Source organism: Apodemus sylvaticus, chromosome 5, assembly GCF_947179515.1.
Source record: "Apodemus sylvaticus chromosome 5, mApoSyl1.1, whole genome shotgun sequence".
NCBI lineage: Eukaryota > Metazoa > Chordata > Mammalia > Rodentia > Muridae > Apodemus > Apodemus sylvaticus.
Genome location: NC_067476.1, coordinates 163,368,024 through 163,385,691, shown reverse-complemented (window position 1 = coordinate 163,385,691; position 17,668 = coordinate 163,368,024). Strand labels below are relative to the sequence as shown.

Genomic DNA, 17,668 nt, shown 5'->3' with positions numbered 1-17,668 from the left:
CCAGTCTCTAAGATGCATTTATTTATGTTGCCACAGTTGGCTCACTCATTTTAATTCCTGTTTAGAATTCTGATGTAGTAAGTTCTACATGCTGGCGGCTGTCATCTTTTTGTTGGGCTCTCCTGTGTAGTTTCCTTTTTTATAACGTGTGTGTGTGTGTGTGTGTGTGTGTGTGTGTGTGTGTATGTGTGTGTACACCCATGTAGCAGTCTAAGCACAACATTCAGTAACTTGGTTCTTTCCACTATGGGTTCCTGTGATCAAACCTGGGTTGCCAGGCAAGCCTGGCAAGCAGTTTTACCTGTTGACTCATCTCAGTGGCCCAGTTTCCAGCTTTACTACAAAAACCTTTGAATTTAGTGAGGTGTGGCAGCTCATGCCTGGTGATCCCAGCCCTGAAAAGGCTGAGGCAGAACAGCCAAGTGCTTACAACCAACTTAAAAGATTTCATTGGGGCTGGAGAAATGCTTCCGTGGTTAAGCACTGGCAGCTCTTCCAGAGGACCCCAGGTCCAGTACCCAAATGGCAGCTCACAACTGTCTGTAACTCCAGTTCATGGGATCAGATGCCCTCTTCTGGCCTGTGTAGGCACCAGGCACACACATTATCTAGACATGCAGGCAGGCAAAACACACACAAAACGTTTTAAATTCTGTTTTTAAAGATTTAATTGATTTGGGAGCAGCTTGGAAAGTAGAGCTGTCATTTCACTAAAATGTTATGTTCATAAATTGAAAGTTTATTTTTGTTGACATACTTGGTATCCAACCCAGGGCCGATACATTCCTGGTTAAGTGCTTCACCACCAAGTCACATTTCCAGCTCGATTTTATAACAGGTTTTCAGCTTATATGTATGAGTGTATGTGTAAATAACTCACATGCCAGGTGCCTGCAAAGCCCAGAAGAGGGTTATCTGGGATCCTTAAGAACTGGAATTCGACAGTGGTAAGCCACCATGTGGGTGCTGGGAACCTTACTGGGTCCTCTGGAAGAGCAGCTCTGGCTGTTTAAAGCCCACATAAACAAAACATCTTTGGAGCTGACAATTCTTTTCTGTGTGGAGTTATACCACCATACACCATAAGGCAGCCCTCATCATTTCTAGGAATCTTAATTCCAGAGGGCAATGGTGGAGTTCGGTCAACACAGGTGTGGTGAGCCCAGTGTCAGGAGCTGACACTATTTTTCAGTGGGCCATGAAACAGCCCAAGGGAAATAGAAGAAAACCTAACCTGGCTTCCAGGCAAGCGGCCCCAAGCAAATGTGACTTGTTCAAAGCCATGTGTCAAAGCTGCCACGGGAGGTCACAAGGAACCTGCATTTCAGAACCAGATTTGGGCTTCTTCCAGGTCATGAATGCTGGGGGCCTTGGATCCAGTATCTTCTCAAGAGCCAGGAAAGTAAGCAGTCCTGGGCGTACCCAGGGGTGCCTCTCATCCCTTCCTTAAGTAGGTATTCTATAGTGGGAAGCACACTATCCTGGCTGGTGCTGAGGAGGCTGTATTCGTGGCCACTCCATTTGAGGGTTGCATAAGGCCACATGCTGGTCCCCAGTTACTGCAATTCACAAATACGATCCTTAGAACGTGCAAACCTGTAGTGGAACCCAGCAGTGGGTAGGCTGCAGTGATTATCTTGGCCCCTGACCTGTGTGGACTACACTCTGGATGGTTTCTATGTAGTCTTCAGTTTCCACAAGGGAAGTCAATTCTAGCAGTTCTGTGGAAAAGAGCAAGCCCTGAGCTGGAGATGTGACCCAGTCACTGTGTGATCCCCAGCACTTCTAAACAAAAACAACAAAAGCCCCACTGCACAAAACAAACCCTGAAACCTCTGAGCCCTTACTGGTGGGAGAGAATGCTGGTTCACAGCCCTGAGTCCAGCGGCTCTGGTGTGGCTATGCGCCTTCACCTGGAGAGGAAGAGCAGGTTTTTCCAGAGGGTGAAGGCATCTGAAAAGAGGTTCATTTATTTACAAGGACACACAGATGGAAATTCACCTTTGAGAACAGGTCCACAGAAAAAGCAGAGATAGCAAGGGAGGGCTTGGGGGGGGGGTCTTCAGTACTAGAAATGCAAAGTAGCTTAGCCACTAGGGAGCTAACTTCGGCAGGTGTGGCTTTTTCTGCATTTGTCTTATTAATAGACTTAATCCTTCAGAATAATTTTAGGTTCACAAGAGAACTGAGCAGAGAGAACAGACAGCTCACACTTCCCTGCCCCTGCCCCTGCCCCTGCTCCCCAGGCTGCACCTTCCAGGTAGGGCTGTTAGAACCAGTGCCGTTTCTCCCAAAGTCCGTGATCTCAGAAGTCCACGGCATACATGGGGCTCACTCGGCAGTGCTGCTCTGCCTCTGAATAAACACAGATGCATTTCCAGAGGAGAGCCGAGGTCAAAGCAGGCAGTTTCGGTGTCTAGTAGGGCTATGTCTCAGTGGGGACAAACATTTTTACTTAGTGAAAGGTGCCAGGCAAGCAGGGGAATATGGCAGGACACCCTTAGTCCTGTGCTGAGGGAGGCTTCACCTCTGACAGTCCTGCCTCACAATGTTATCACCAAGTTTTGAGTACCAACGCTGTTCACATACAACGTTTGAGACAGTCTCATGGCATACCCCAGAAAGGCCTCCATTATGTCTTCCTGCATAAGCTTCCTGAATGCCTCTGGGTGGTAAGTGTGCCACACTTAGACTACTGTGTCCGGCATGTTCCCTATCCATACTGACAAACACCCTTGTAACAGCAACACAGCTCACAGCTCACCTGCAACTCAGGCCCTTCTTGAACATTTTTTTTTCCAAAACATGTTGATCTAGTGCACTGTGGCCTATGTAAGGGAACTTCTCTCAATAATGACAACTGCGTTTCCCCACGCCTTCTTTCTGACTTAAAAAAAAAGATTTTTAGTATGTAGGTGTACCATGTGTGAGTCTGGTCGCAAACAGAAGAGGGTGTCAGATTCCCTGGATTGAGTTATCGGTTCTTGTGAGGAACTAGGAACCAAATCACTGTCTACTGAGCCACTCTCCAGCTTCCCACCCTTTAATGGTGGGATTGTGCATGTGGAAGTCAAAGCAAAACGTCGAGAGGTTCAGGAGTTAAGTCTTCTTCTGCCATGCGAATCCTGGGTATGAAACTCCAGTCACTAGGCGCAGGTGCCTTTACCCGCTGAGCCTTCCATCTCACTGGTCCTCCAGGTCCTTTTATGGCTTAAATCTCCTTTCCAACACTGCCATTCCATCATCTGGATGCACCTCTGTTCACTCACTTGCTGAAGTTGTTCTTGGTTTCTTACAAATACCAGTCATGATTACAGCTACTAGAAACCTGTGTGCAGGTCTGTGCAGGTAAATATGAAAGCCTGGTTGTCATTTGTGGCAGGATTATTTGGTTGGGTTTTGTTCTGGAGACAAGGTCTCACTATGTAATTAAGATTGGTCTTGAACCCAAGACCTTCCTGCCTTCCCCTCCAAGCTGGGGTAACAGGTGTGCACCACCATGGGCATGGTATGGTTAATTTTCCTTCTTTTAATAGGCAGGGTCTGTGTAGCCCTGGCTGTCCTGGAACTTACCAGGCTGGCCTTGAACTCTGGGATAAGAATGAGGTGCGGTTAGTTTTCTAAGTCCCTGACGCCTGCCTCTGCATGCCCCAGCAGTGCTGAGTGTCCAGTGTCAACCTTCAGCATATGCCGGTAGTTTCCTGATACTCTACGACAACCTGAGCACTCCCTAGCTTCAGTTGTCACTATGGTTCCTCTTGGATGAGGCAGCAATGCTTTTGTTTGTTTCTAATGACAGTAAGCGTACTACAACCATGTGACTCGGCTAGTATTTCTTAGGCATTCACCTAAGAGAGATGCAGGCTGGCGTACAGGAGAGGTATAGTGACTCACACATGTAGTTCCAGCACTGAGGAAGCTGAGGGTGGTGGTGGTTTCCAGCTACAAGAGATGTGACTTCAGAAAAACAAGAGGATATGGACAGAGCATAATTGCTAAAGTGCTTGCAGACCTAGTACTGGGGAGGGGATTCCTGCAGCTCACTGCCCATCAGCCAGTCCAGCCTGATCGTGTACTTCAGAAAATGGATGCTTGTGAGAATGACACCCAAGGCTGAAGTCTGCTCTCTTACACAAAGTAAACAGAGAGAAAGAGATATCCACAGAAAAACCTGTATACAATATCTAGAGATTTTCTTCACAAATGCCACAAATTTGAATCAGCCTGGTAAATGGATAAAAGGTGACAGACATCTCAGTGCTTACTAGTAGAAAAACAAACAAACAAAAGAACCAAGCTCAGGATCACACATGCCCACAGTGACTTTAAAATAAACTACTAAAAATGAAAACAGCCAGATGGAAAGGAAGGGCAGAATCCTGGGGACAGAATCAAGTGGGGGTGGTCAGGGCTGGGGAAGCCTGTCTAATTAGGCACCTACATGGTTTCTCCAGTGAGCTTTGGCAGCATACTCGATAGTATGAACTTGTTGGAATGCATAGGTTATACCTCTCAAGGAGAGGCCCCAGCGGGTGTGAGCCTTTCTGGTGCTTGGGGTCAGACTGGAGGTCAGAGACCAGAAGTGTCCTAACAGTCAGATGCTGTGGCTGAGCACCTGTGCCAATGGTGCCATCTGCACCGCACAGCTGGAGCATTGCAAGCACATGAATTCTGGAAGACCATCTGTCCCTCTATCCAGAGTCATGACACTGGATAAACTTGTGGGCTCCCTCCCAAGCAGTCAAGCTGCCCCTAGCCCAGCTGCTTTATGGCTTGTAACACCAACCTCTAGTCCCCAAGGAGAGTATAAGTAGAGCCACTACAACTCAAAAGGTATGAACCCTCGAACCCTCCTCCATCCTGACACACCACCCGAGTTCCCTCCCACTAGAACAAGCCATTTAAGACAACCCATTTCCTAGGCGAGCTCTATAGAACACTCAGTCTAAATATCTACTCCAGCAGGGTACGAGAACTTGCCTGTAGCTCTTTCCAGAAAAGTTAAGAGCCCCGAGATGGTGAAAAATTATCCAATGTAAAATAAATGCCAACCACAAGCCATTTCCAAAGAATCTCTACTCAGGACTGAAAGTTAATATTTATATACTCATAGATCTGTGCACAATCCTCAAAACCAAAACCCAGAAATGATTGATTCTGCTAAATAAATGATATTGACAGTCACAAAAATAAACACATCCCTAGTGCATTTTCTTGCCTGACATTTCCATGTTGTGGGTGTTGGTAAAGGGCCAGCCACACAGAGGCATGAGGAGGAATGAAGTCAGGGACCAGGCCAGAATGGATGGAAATGTCACTGTCCTCTGCAGCTGCGCTTTCCTCAACCTCTGGTGACAGAAGCTGTCTCTGAGAGCAGCCTAGAAAAGGGTGACTCCCTCAGAGCACACCACCAGGAAAACCTCACACCAAGCACATGGAGGCAGTGAGGAGCCAAAGAGATACCAGCTCTCCTGAGGTCAGCTGGCTTCATTGTTATGGGTTTGGGGCTTTTGTTTGTTTAGAGAAGGAGTTTCTCTGAAGTCTTGGCAGGAACTCACACTGTAGATCCATCTGCCTCTGCCTCCCAAGTGCTGGGAATAAATGTGCCACCACTGCCTGGCAAGGTCAGCTATTTTAACAGGCTGCAGGCCCCCATGTTTGGTACTTTAATGATATTAGACATAAGGATGTCTACGGCTGAGACAGGAGGAAGCCATGGCTCTGAGGACTTCCTATGCAACTCCTCCAGGTCCAAGAACTCGAGGGAGGACAGTCCCCCTTGTGAGCCTAGAATCTAACTAGTTGGCCAGCTCAGGAATGCCTTGTATTCACAAACCCTGCCTCACACTCCAAGGACCTGGGATGCCAAGTGCCCACTACTTTGACAGGTGTCTTCACATTTAGTCTATTGAGATGGTAAAAAAAGCATAAAATGTGTAACTCCCTTTTAGAGGGAGAACTTTCCACAGAAGCAGAGTGTGCGGGAACCTTCCTTCAGGGGCTGCCTGTGGGCTGGTTCCCTAACAGGGACAAAGGAGGCTCCCAAGCTTTTCTTTTGATTTTCTAGGCCTCAAGTATAAGGACATAGGAAATACAGGGCATGAGTATGACTCTCTTTGCATGACTATGACTCTCCAGATGACTAGTTCAACCAGCACGAAGATCCCAGGGCCATCAGGGCTATGTGACATCCTCCTAGGAGCTAAGCCTGTACCAGACTTGGAAGTTTGACACTGACCCTTTGACAGACATAATCACTGTAAGCTCTAGGCAGCCTGAAAGCTGTGAGTGCCAGTGGGAGCTGTTCCGCTGGAGCCCAAATTGAAAGCACTAACATACGGGTATGTGGGTGTCACCATTCCTCCTTAGAGCACTATGCTCCCAGAGCATTACAAGTTCTCAGCCAAAGGATTTCCGGTGTTTTTTTTCTGCAGGATTGAAGAACTGGATTTTGGAGAGGCGGGTTCATGATGTAATCAGGGACAGGCCTACCTCTAGCCAAGCCCTGTCAGGAAGATATGGATGCTGGTGGCCAGGCTTCAGAGCACCACCAGAGTAGTGAGATACAACTAGAAACAGAAATCATTTAAAACGATATTTTACATAAAATGCTACAGGTGTTTATCTTCTCACCTTTAAGTTTCTAATAGATCATAGTAATAATGTTCCTTGGACTTGTAGAAACATGACTCAATTCTAACTTCAATCAGAAACCTGGGGGAACTGAATGAGGTAAGGCCTGCTGCTGATGGCTCTAAGTTCTTTTCTGTTTTCTGAGACATGGTCTCATACACCCTAGGCTCGTCAGCCTGTTCTGTAGCCAAGGGTGACGTTAAACTACTGGCCATTCTGCCTCCTACGACTCGGATGCTGGGATTATGGGCATGTGTCACTGTACCTGACTTCAGAACACTGCATTTGGAAAAGGCTGCTGCTCTTTCCTCCCAAGAGGACAGGACTACTGTAGGCACCAAGGCCCCATGCAAGGCTGTGCTCACATGCAAAACACATACATTAGGAGGCTGTCTTTCAGTGTGTATCTTCCATGGGAAAGCTCCTTATGGAAGCTTTCTGGAACAGCCCAACGTGAGGAGTCACAGTGGCGACTTCTTCATGTTGGTGTAGGCAGAGACTACAGTGAAAGACTCTTCACTGCTATATCACCTGCAGATAGCTGCCCTTTGCCCTTTCCCCTTATACTTCTGGTTTAGGCAACTGTGCACAGAAACTGGGTATGGGGGCTGTGTACATGGTGATGGACCCTAAAACACCCAGACCCTTGCCTTAGGAGATGACACAGAGATACAGACCCACTGACTTGTTATTTCAGGCAGTCACAATCACTGGTGAGAGGTCTAAAGGCTTTCTGAAATAGTCATCCTAAATGTGCCTTAGACTCGTAGGGGTAATGAGCTGTGTAAACATTGCCATGGTCTGGAAAGGCAAATGTCCCCCTCAGATGCACACAGGTTACCCTGCTGTCTCAGACACTTCACAATCTCCTCTTGGAAAGATGATAAAGCCATAAACCTTCAGATGTATCTCAGAGCCATCAGAAGGTTTGCTAAGGGTCTCAGTAGACAGAGTAGAGATGCTGGTCCTGGGAGGTCCTCTGGTTGCCACAGAAACACCTGTTTTCAGTTTTCACAGTCATAAAATCAAGCCTTCAACCCATGTTGGATTCTTAAAGTATTTTAATGACAGAGGCAGTTTGGAAGCCTGGACATAGTGATCATACTTTCTCATTTACAAGTGCCTGGTGTGACTCACACTATGAATGCACAGGTGTGTGTACACAGTAGATTATCTTTGATGCAAAGAGCTCCACTGTAAGCCTAGGTGTCACCATTTTTACATAAAGTCCATCACGTGACAGGAATGCAGAGGTGGACACACCTACTTGTGTTAAAAACAATTTTAATGACACCAGGTAAGTAGATCTTGCTTCTGACCTTCTATTGCACAACTGAATGTAACTTGCCTGGACTGAAACATGCACACTGGGGAGCCAAACACAAGACTCTGGGGGAGCAGGGAGGGAACACGGGTGAGGTGCATGAAGAAATGACCTTAGAAACAGTGTGGTCCACAGTGACAGTGAGGCTATGGAGTGCTGGGGCTAGAGGCAGGGCCTTCGAGGCCGGAGCAGCCCTGGGGGTTCCTCATCTGAGTCACAGTGTTCCTGCCACTCTGACTTGGCACAGGGACACTTTGTTTGGACAGTACACAGTGGTGATTATGTGTTGCTGCACTTCAGCAGATCATTCAAGTAATTTCAATTTAAATATTTTCTAAAGTAATCTTTACCTTATTCAAGATTGGTAGAAAATACAGAATCTGGCGGCTTGTCACTTCATTCCACGGTGCTTTCCACAATGAAGGGGACCCTGACCTCAGGACACTTTCAAGATCCAGGTCCTCCTCCTTGGGTCTCGGTTTGAAACTCTTCCAGAACCCACGCCACAGCCTTGAGAGGAACACACAGGCCCTGCTGGTTCTTCCTTCATTACACATTGTATAACAGAGTGTGCTGCCAGCTCAGCTGGCCCTGTGCACTCTGTCACCCGTGAGGACTGTGGAGTTCTGAGGCCTCGGTGAATACGGAAGCCCAACTGGAGCTTTGTGAAGGGGTTGCAACACAGTGAAGCGCTGGGCAATCAGAGGCTCACCGAGGCCTCCGTCATGTCCGAGACTATCTCGATTGTGGCTGGAGAAGCTGGTGTCTGCCACCATAAAGCTCAGATACTATCTGAGGATTCCAAGGCCTCCTCTTGGGCTCACAGGCCTTATTTAGTAGATGTCTGGACAGTCTGAGAAATTACGCTCAAAGTAGTGGCCGGCATACAGCCAGTCAGGAGCTCCTGTGTAGGGGTTATTGCCTGGAGAGAACCACCTGCAAATGCAAGGGAGGTGGTCAGCAGACGGCAGGATCCATCCAGTCAGCCTTCCCACAGCAGTGTGTGCCACTGGAGAGAGGCGGCCTGAGGAGCCATCACTAGCAATAACTGACCAGCCCCTGTGGCTTGCTTACCCACCTAACATCACTATTTCCCAACAAACCTCAAGTCCAATACCCAAACCTCCACAGGACAACCAGAGAAGAGGGTGCCCACAAAGTTGGGCCTCACCAGGCTCAGGCTGCACTCCTGCAGCTGCACAACACCAAATAGAAGCAACTAAGGTCATCAGGTACACCCGGAAGCACATTCTGTGGGTACTCCCAAAAAAGGGGCAGGGTAATTTTATAGCTTAGTGGTCAAGCAGTTTGCCTGGCAGGTACAAAGTCCTAAGTATCATCCCAGTACCACAACCAAAAAAAAAAAAAAAAAAAAGGAGCAGTAATTATCTTTTATGAAAAAAAATTCATTTTCACAATGAATCATCTGGTTTTTTATTGTTCATTTTTTATAAGACAGGATTTCTCTGTGTAGCCTTGGCTGTCCTGGAACTCCCTCTGTAGACCAGGCTGGCCTCCAACTCAGAGATTTACCCACCTCTGCCTGACTGCTGGGATTAAATGCATGTGCCACCACCACCCAGCATGGATTATCTATTTGTAATTACTTATTTCTTGAGATAGTGTCTCATTTTATAGTTCAGGCTTGCCTGAAACCCTGGCTGGCCTCAAATTCAGATTCTCTTATCTCCACTTCCAGAATGCTAGAATTAGAGATGCAAGCCACGACATCTGGCTTATGTTTTTTAATACTTTAAAAGACCAATGAAAGAAAATTATTTTCAAGTTTTTCTCCAGAACAAAGACATGCACATTAAAGGCACAATAATGAAGCCCATGCATCAATAATTGTCAGAGACTAGTACAGTGGCACAGTGGCAAAGTGTCTGCCACACACAGAAGGCTCTGGGTTCCATCTTTATCACAGCACAAAAGAGAAGGCTCAGATGGGGTGGTGGAGAAGAACTTGTTTCAAAACCCCAGACCGCCTGGACAGTAGTGACACACAGGCCTTTAATCCAGGCAGGGTGAATGTGTGCAAGGGCAGGCAGATCTCTGAGTTTGTAGCCAGCCTGGTCTACAGAGTTGCCAGCCACGGCTACACAGAGAAACTCTGACTCCAAAAACAAAAAGATAAAACAAACAATAACAAACCCAAACAAAACCCCAGCCCAGTGTCACTGGAGATGGTTGCTAATATGACCTAGAAATAAATAACATAAGGAATGGTGCCTAGCAGGCACAGTACCACACACATATTTGTTCTCCCAGCTACTCTGGAACCTAGGGTTGGGAAGTGTGTGAGTTCAAGACTAGACTACAGTGTACCCATCTTAAAAAAGCATGCACAACAAAAAAATAAAAAGCAACAACAACAAAAAAAAGCAACCAGCCTAAGCCAGCTGGTGGCAGCCTACACGCCTTTCACCCCAGCACTTGGGAGGCAGAGGCAGGTGGATTTCTGAGTTTGAGGCTAGCCTGGTCTACAGACTGAGTTCCAGACAATCAGGGCTACACAGAGAAACCCTATCCTGAGAAAACAACCCCCCCCCCCACACACACACACAAAACCCAACTACTAACTTGATAAATGAACTGTTCCAAACATCTAAAGTTTTTACAAAAGACTAAAAATGTTTATGTGCACTATACAGGTATAGATCTTGCTCATACTTAATTATTATAGTACTTTGACTACTGATGAAAAAGAAAACCGGGGTAAGAAATCTGAGTTAGAAGTAAGGCTAAAGCTCCTGGCGGCTGTAGGCCCATGAGTGATAACACACCCTCTGCGTGCCTCCCATATTGGCAGAGGCCCACTTTAGGGCTACATCTTCACACCCACAGTAGATGTGTTCCTGATGTCACAGTGGGCTGGCAGCAGGACCTGGGCTTCAGCCTGGCACCACATTGCACGGGGGTGGGGGGGGGGTGGGGGGGGGGAGATGATCTGTGTGTATGTGTGCATCACCTTACCGCAACATATAACTGTGGGAACAACATCAAAACTCTCACCAATTGTTTAAATGAACAGCTAGACTCAGGCTATATTTTGTCTTTAAACTGAACATATTTGAAAAACTATTTTGGGTTAAAAACGCCATGAAGTAGGACAGCAAGTGAGGTGACATGTCTTCTGTGACAGCCAACTCCCTGTAAATGGTTTTAAGCAGCAGATATGCTAAACAGCCACTGCAGCCTTCAATGCATGGCCGAGTCCCAGCACTAGGTACAATGGTGGGTGGGATCTTTATGGACCGCAGGCTGTGAGGGAGGAGGGAGTTGGCACTGCCTGATGTGGTGTGAGCTTTTCACCCCAGGTGTGTGAGGCCTCTTTTTTCCAACTCACCTGGTCCGCCACTCTGTGTCCTCTTTGGCACGTTCTTTTCTGGCCTCCCTCTGCTTTTCCTCTAGCCGCTCCTTCTCCTGGCTGGCCAGATCTAGGTCCAAGCAAGTAAGCAAGCACGTGAAATTTCCGGCTTATCAGAGACGCCAGATCCACATCCTGACTCCTAGAGGACTTGTCCCACTTTGATGAGAAAGTGTGGGGAGTGCACTCTGGCTCCAGTTGGCCACCTGTTAAGGGTGACTTGTTTCTGCCAGTGTGTGAGGGGCACGTCTCCAGGACAAGCAGATGGGAGGCACCCCAGGAGAGCACAGCATTCCTCACAGCAAGTGTGTCTGTGATGTGCTGGGCAGTGTAATGGCACTAATGGCCCAAGTGGGAAAGCAAGTATCTGGACCAGTGAGCTCACAAAACCGCAAGGTAGAAGAATCCCAAATCTGCTCAATCTTCACCTTGCAGGATGAACCCTGGCTTCTGATGAAGGAGAGGGGGTGAATTTGGAGGGAAGAGCACCCCTGCCCAGCATGCGTCAGGTGAGAGTGAACCTCCAGACATTCGGGCCTTTCTCCCCATCTCCAGGCATGCCTTTGTTTTCACACCCTCCCTAACAAGGAGCTCTGCTGGTACTCAGTCTAGCTCAGTGAGCAAGAAGCAGGCAAGTGACCACTGAAAACCTGAGCACAGCGCTCACTGGGGGTGTGACTGCCTAGTCCTGAGTTAGACTGAGATGGATCCTGGCAGTGGCGCTGCTCACAGGAATTCTGCTGAAGTCAGTCCTGAAATGCAAGCAGTCCACCTCTGGCCTCCCCCGACCCAGCTTTTGAAATGCAATGTTAATAACCACTTAATTAAATAATAAAGTTCTGGGATTTGTATTCTGTTTATTTTCCACTCATTTACTTTTTTGTTGTGCTGTTTTGAAACAAGGTTTTACTAAGTAGCACACTGTGGCTAGAACTCATATGTAGCTCAGACTGGCAGATATCAATCCTCTTGCCTCGGTCTCCCGGGTACTGGGATATAACAGACATGTGTCACCATACCTGGCTCGTTCATTTTTAATTTAATTTTAACATTTTACAAAGGACTGGTCTGTGGCTAGCTGGAGGATAAGCCGATCACCACCTTCTGCTGTTCTATAACGCGCTGTCCTGGGAAGGCAGCACACTGTCAGTCTGTCTTGATGACAGGTATGAGCATCCTTCACAGAGCAGGCCTAAGCTTACCCACACGAGCCCTCCGAGGCCCAGCACTCACCCATGTTTCCGTTCTCCATGCCGCGTATGTCAGGACGGAGGCGGCAGTCTGTGGGTGGCAGAGTCTTCTCCATGCCTGACTCCAGCTCGTTGAGACTCACAGTGAAGCTGGTGAAGTTGTACATCTGCAGGAGAAGCACAGAAGCACTACTGCACATGGCTGCAGGAAAAACGCTCATCAGTGCCCTAAACCCATGACAGATAGTCATGTGTCACCACTCAGCAGGAGGGTGACTGCATCCTATTCAGCAAAGACCTCTATCCCGATCCCGAGGTGGCCTTTTCTTCTTTCTTGACATTATCTATGAGCATGTGGCTCAAGGGGCACAGGGACTATATTTTCTCTAGTCATCCCCACTTAAATGACCTCAGGATACTTAAGTCACTAAAAAGAACAGCAGATACTGCTATGATTCCTGACCTGAAGTCCACAGAGAATCTGTCTGGCTTCCCGACATGGTCCTCAGGCGGCCACACCTGACTCTTCAGAATCCTGCTTCATTCCTGCAGTCCCCCTGCCCTAGAACCAGCTTGCCCGACACCCTCAGAGATGGTGGTGCCAGCCCATGAGTGTACACTCTATCTCTCCAGGCCATTTCCGATACCCCAGATCCAAACCCCAAACAGGCACACAGAACCAAAAAGGAACGAGAATTCATCTTAAAAAGAAATTTCCCCCAAAACAACACATAGGCTTTATTCTTCTAAAAATGATCTAGATGAATCCTGTTCCATTGGTCCATGCTGTTGTGAACAGTAACAGTGGCACCGTGAGAATGCTGGATATGGTTTTTATTTGTTTTGGGCATATGCATGTAACCAGAGGACAAGCTATTAAGAGTTGATTCCTTTCTTCTATAATATGTGTTCCATGGATCAAACTCGGTAGCAAGCACCCTTACCCACCAAAGCCATGCCAGTGCCTGCCCCCAACTAAGTTACATCACAAGCCCTGAAGCTGCTCCTTTTTTGAGAACAGGGTTTCTGTGTAGCCCTTGCCGGCCTGGAACTCACTCTATAGACATATCACTCTATGTCCTCAAACTGAGAGATCTCCTGCCTCTGCCTCTTAAGTGCTAGAACTAAAGGTGTGGGCACCCCCTGCCTGGTTTGACTGACTGACTGACTGATTCATTCGTTTATTCTATTTGCTTGTTTGAGACAGGGTCTCACTATGCAGCTCTAGTTGTCCTAAAACTCACTTTGTAGACTTATAGTTTAAAAGGATCCACTTGCCTTTGAATCCCCAGAAATTAAATGCATGTACCTCCACACCTTGGCTATTTTTTTATTTTTTAATTGTGTGTGTGTGTGTGTGTGTGTGTGTGTATGCATGCACGGGAATTTGCAAGTGACTGCAGGTATGCTCAGAGACCAGTGGTGTTAGGTCTCCCAGAAGTTGGAGTTACAGGCAGTTGTGAACTACTTGATATGGTGCTTGCTGAGAACTGAAATCAGGTCCCCTAGTACAGCAATAAACATGCCTAAGGCTAAGCTGTCTCTCCAGCCCTTGGAGCTCTCTTGATGAGAGATGATCAGGACAGAGCACTGAAGGCATAACCAAGCACTAGTGAATTCTGCCATGAATTCTGCATCAAGATATCAATGCCAGGTGGATGGCCATACCCACCTATTCCCAGGTCCCACATAGGCACACAGTAGGTAGAAGTTACTCTCAGGTTGGACCACAGCCTAAGTCTCATGGCAGCTCTAGGGAGTAAGAGCCTCAGGATTATAGGGATGAGACGGAGCCTCCCTCTCTGCTTGGGGAAAGCTGGTTGGCTACATGCGAGAACAGAATAGAAGAGTTGTGGGCCTGACTGAAAGGTACAAATAGGAATAGCCTGCAGCAGCCACGCCTGGCCTGAGAGAGGGGCAATACAGACCTGAGCAGAGTTGGGAGGCCGGCTGTTGATCCTCCAGAGCAGCTTACTGCCAGGAATGACCTGTACCGTCTCCTGAGCCACAGGAACATCGTCTGCCATGTCACCAGGCACGTCACTGTTAGCTTTCTCGGGGCCATCATCCTGAAACACAGGACACCTCAGGATGACCACTGGCCAGAAGACCGGTTCCCAGAGCACTTGAAGACTTGCTCCCAAGCCCCAAAGCCTTTTCTTTTTCTTTTCTTTTCTTTCTTTTTTTTAAAAAAAAGATTTATTTATTATATGTGAGTACACTGTACCTGTCTTCAGACACTAGAAGGTGTCAGATCTCTTTACAGATGGTTGTGAGCCACCATGTGGGTGCTGGGATTTGAACTCATGACCTTCGGAAAAGCAGTCAGTGCTCTTACCCTCTGAGCCATCTCTCCAGCCCCCCAAAGCCTTTTCTAACTGAGGAGAAAACAATCCGCTGGGCGGTGGTGGCACACACCTATAATCCCAGCACTCTGGGAGGCAGAGGCAGGTGGATTTCTGAGTTTGAGGCCAGCCTGGTCTACAGAGTGAGTTCCAGGACAGCCAGGGCTATACAGAGAATACCTGTCTCGAAAAAACCAAATCCAAAAAACCAAAAAAAAAAAAAAAAAAAAAAAAGAAAGAAAGAATAGAAAAGAAAACAATCCAAACTGTTCATGTGGCTTTGGTTTCTGCAGAGCTGTGCCAGGGAACCACAGGCTGAAACCACAGCAAGCACAAACACCGTCCTCCCTGAAGCATGCCTGGCTATGTGCCTGCATACCTTCTGGACCCATAACACACATCTGAGATGAAAGGTCTCCTGATGCCATCTGTTCTCCTGGGCAAGCCCATGAGCCCATCCCATTTTAACAGGCACAGCTGTCTGATGTGCCTTGAGAGTCGGCTACAGGACACAGCTGTGGAGTGTGGAGAACGCCAGGGACACAGGATGAAAGCCTGGCCCTTCTGACTGCCTGCAGCAAAGCTAAGGGTGGGCCCTTGTTGCCAGGTGATCCAAGGAGCAGTGAGCTGAGTAAGACTGGCACCAGTCAGCACTCAGCAGACTCAACACACTACATGGATTGTCTCTGACTCTGTCTCTCTCTCTCTCTCTCTTTAGATGGAGTCTCACTGTGTAGACTATGGATAGCTGGGAACTTGCTGTAAAGATTAGGCTGCCCTGAAACTCACAGACATCCTCCCATATTTGCATAAATACACTACCACGCTTGATGATGGAATTTTTTTTCTTTTTTTAATATTTATTTATTTACTTGTTTGTTTGCTTGTTTTGGTTTTTCAAAACAGGATTTCTCTGTGTAGCCCTGGCTGTCCCAGAACTCACTCTGTAGACCAGGCTGGCCTGGAGCTCAGAAATCCACCTGCCTCTGCCTCCCAAGTGCTGGGATTACAGGCATGTGACACCACGCCTGGCCTTTCTTTTTTTAAAAAAATAAAATTACCACTGGGCAGTGAGGGCATACACCTTTAATCCCAGCACTCTGGAAGCAGAGGCAGGCAGATCTCTGACTTTCAGGCCAGCCTGGTCTACAGAGTGCATTCCAGGACAGCCAGGACTACACAGAGAAACCCTATTCTGAAAAGCAAACTAAATAAATAAAATTATTATGAAAGGAGTCCAATAGCACATATAAAACATAAAAAAAAAGACTAGATACCTGGATGAGGTCATTTTTGTTAAATAAATACTGAATATCTCTGCTTTAGAACATCCTGATTTTTTTTTAAATCTAGAAAGTAAGACACCTCTTTTGAACTATCACTTTTAATTCTAATTTTGCTTAAGAATAACTTATAGTCATCAGCATTCTGAAATTCTTAGAGGAAAGTCTTTGCCAGTACTTCCTGAACTGATGAATATATTACTGAGAACTCAAGAGCTGGAAAAACAGAAATGAGATGCACTTGACTTCTTAAGTAGGCCTCAGCTAACTCAGGCAAAATGAGAGATGTATTACAAAGGGCTATGTGGAAGGGCTTGCATCCCCCTGGAAGCTTCCGGCAGCTACAACAAAAACAGAATCATGTCAAACACCTCAGCCCGGATAGCAGAACGTAGACGGAAGACAGTTTTACTGCAGACATATCCCACCCACTACATGCACCTCCTGGCTGAGGCACAGAGGAGCACAGTGCCCTGGAGGGCTCATCTACCTGTGCAGGTCACTGCAGCTGGCACTCACCGTCTTGACCTTCCTGGCATGGTCACCTCTCTTCTCTTGCTTCTTAAAGGACTCGTATGAAGTAGGATCTATGCCCCACAAGCACTCTGTCCACTTGCCATACATTATAAAGAGCTTCTTCCTGCTGCAGTAAAGGAGTTTAAAACATAGTTAACAACAATCACCTTCAGGGCAGCACCTGAGTGCCGGAAGGAACTCTGTGTTTCAGACCCTCATTCATGTTGCTGGAGAAAAGGTAGCCCCGTCCCTGATGGCCAGACTGAAAGTGAAGGCACAAAAGCCTGAGAGTCCTTGGGGCCTTAGAAACCAGGGGCCAAAGCACAAATATAAGGAAATGAAGTGTGCTGCTGCTGCTGCTTGTGCAGAGCCTCTGCCAGGGTCCGTGCTCTGCCACTGAGCCTCGCCCCACAGCCTGCTGCTTTTAAATACTGCACTGGGTTTTCATGTACTATGAGTCTTGCAGACCTTTCTCTTTCAAATCTGTCCATAATGCTTCCCAAGGTCACATGATGCTTTGCTTTCTCTTTAGTTATCAATGCTCTCTTCATCTAATCACATCCCTGGAAAACCCCACAGTAGTTAGACTCTGCCTCATATCAAAGTGAACAGAGCCCATTCTGGACAGTCTTTTTCCTTTTGCCTCTGTCTGGGAAGCGCACAAATTGGCTACATGCTCCTTGGGAAGGGCCCTGAGAGGACAGTGCCACCTAGAAGGACACAGGTATATGGCAAGCACTTGTACAGCAAGTGGGAACACAGGAGCTTAGCCCATCTCCTTAAGCAACTCTACCTCCATGGAAAAAGTTTGCTTGGGGCTAGGGAAAAGGTTGCACGAAAGCTTCTTTCAGAAGCACAAGGACCCAAATTCAGATCCCTAGAACAATACCGGTACTGGTGGGGCAGAGACAGAGCCAGCCAGCCAGCCAGCCAGCCAATAGCCAGCCTAGCAAATCAGTGATCAGTCAGTGATCTCCAGGTTCAAAGATCAAACGTGAGACAAATGA

General features: G+C 47.4%; 1 protein-coding gene across 5 annotated transcripts in view; it reads right to left on the bottom strand.

Annotated features, from left to right (window-relative positions):
- Positions 1-7,676: 7,676 nt before the first annotated feature.
- The window catches only part of Osbpl2 (oxysterol binding protein like 2), a 44,098-nt gene continuing 34,106 nt past the window's right edge, over positions 7,677-17,668 (bottom strand). For all 5 annotated transcript variants that reach the window (XM_052184512.1, XM_052184515.1, XM_052184513.1 and 2 more), the window contains 5 exons: positions 16,665-16,788; positions 14,446-14,586; positions 12,561-12,684; positions 11,307-11,397; positions 7,677-8,893 (listed from right to left, as the gene is read on the bottom strand). In XM_052184512.1, coding sequence (XP_052040472.1) covers positions 8,791-8,893; positions 11,307-11,397; positions 12,561-12,684; positions 14,446-14,586; positions 16,665-16,788 — 583 coding nt within the window. In that variant the 3' untranslated portion in view covers positions 7,677-8,790. The remainder of the gene's footprint in view (positions 8,894-11,306; positions 11,398-12,560; positions 12,685-14,445; positions 14,587-16,664; positions 16,789-17,668) is intronic.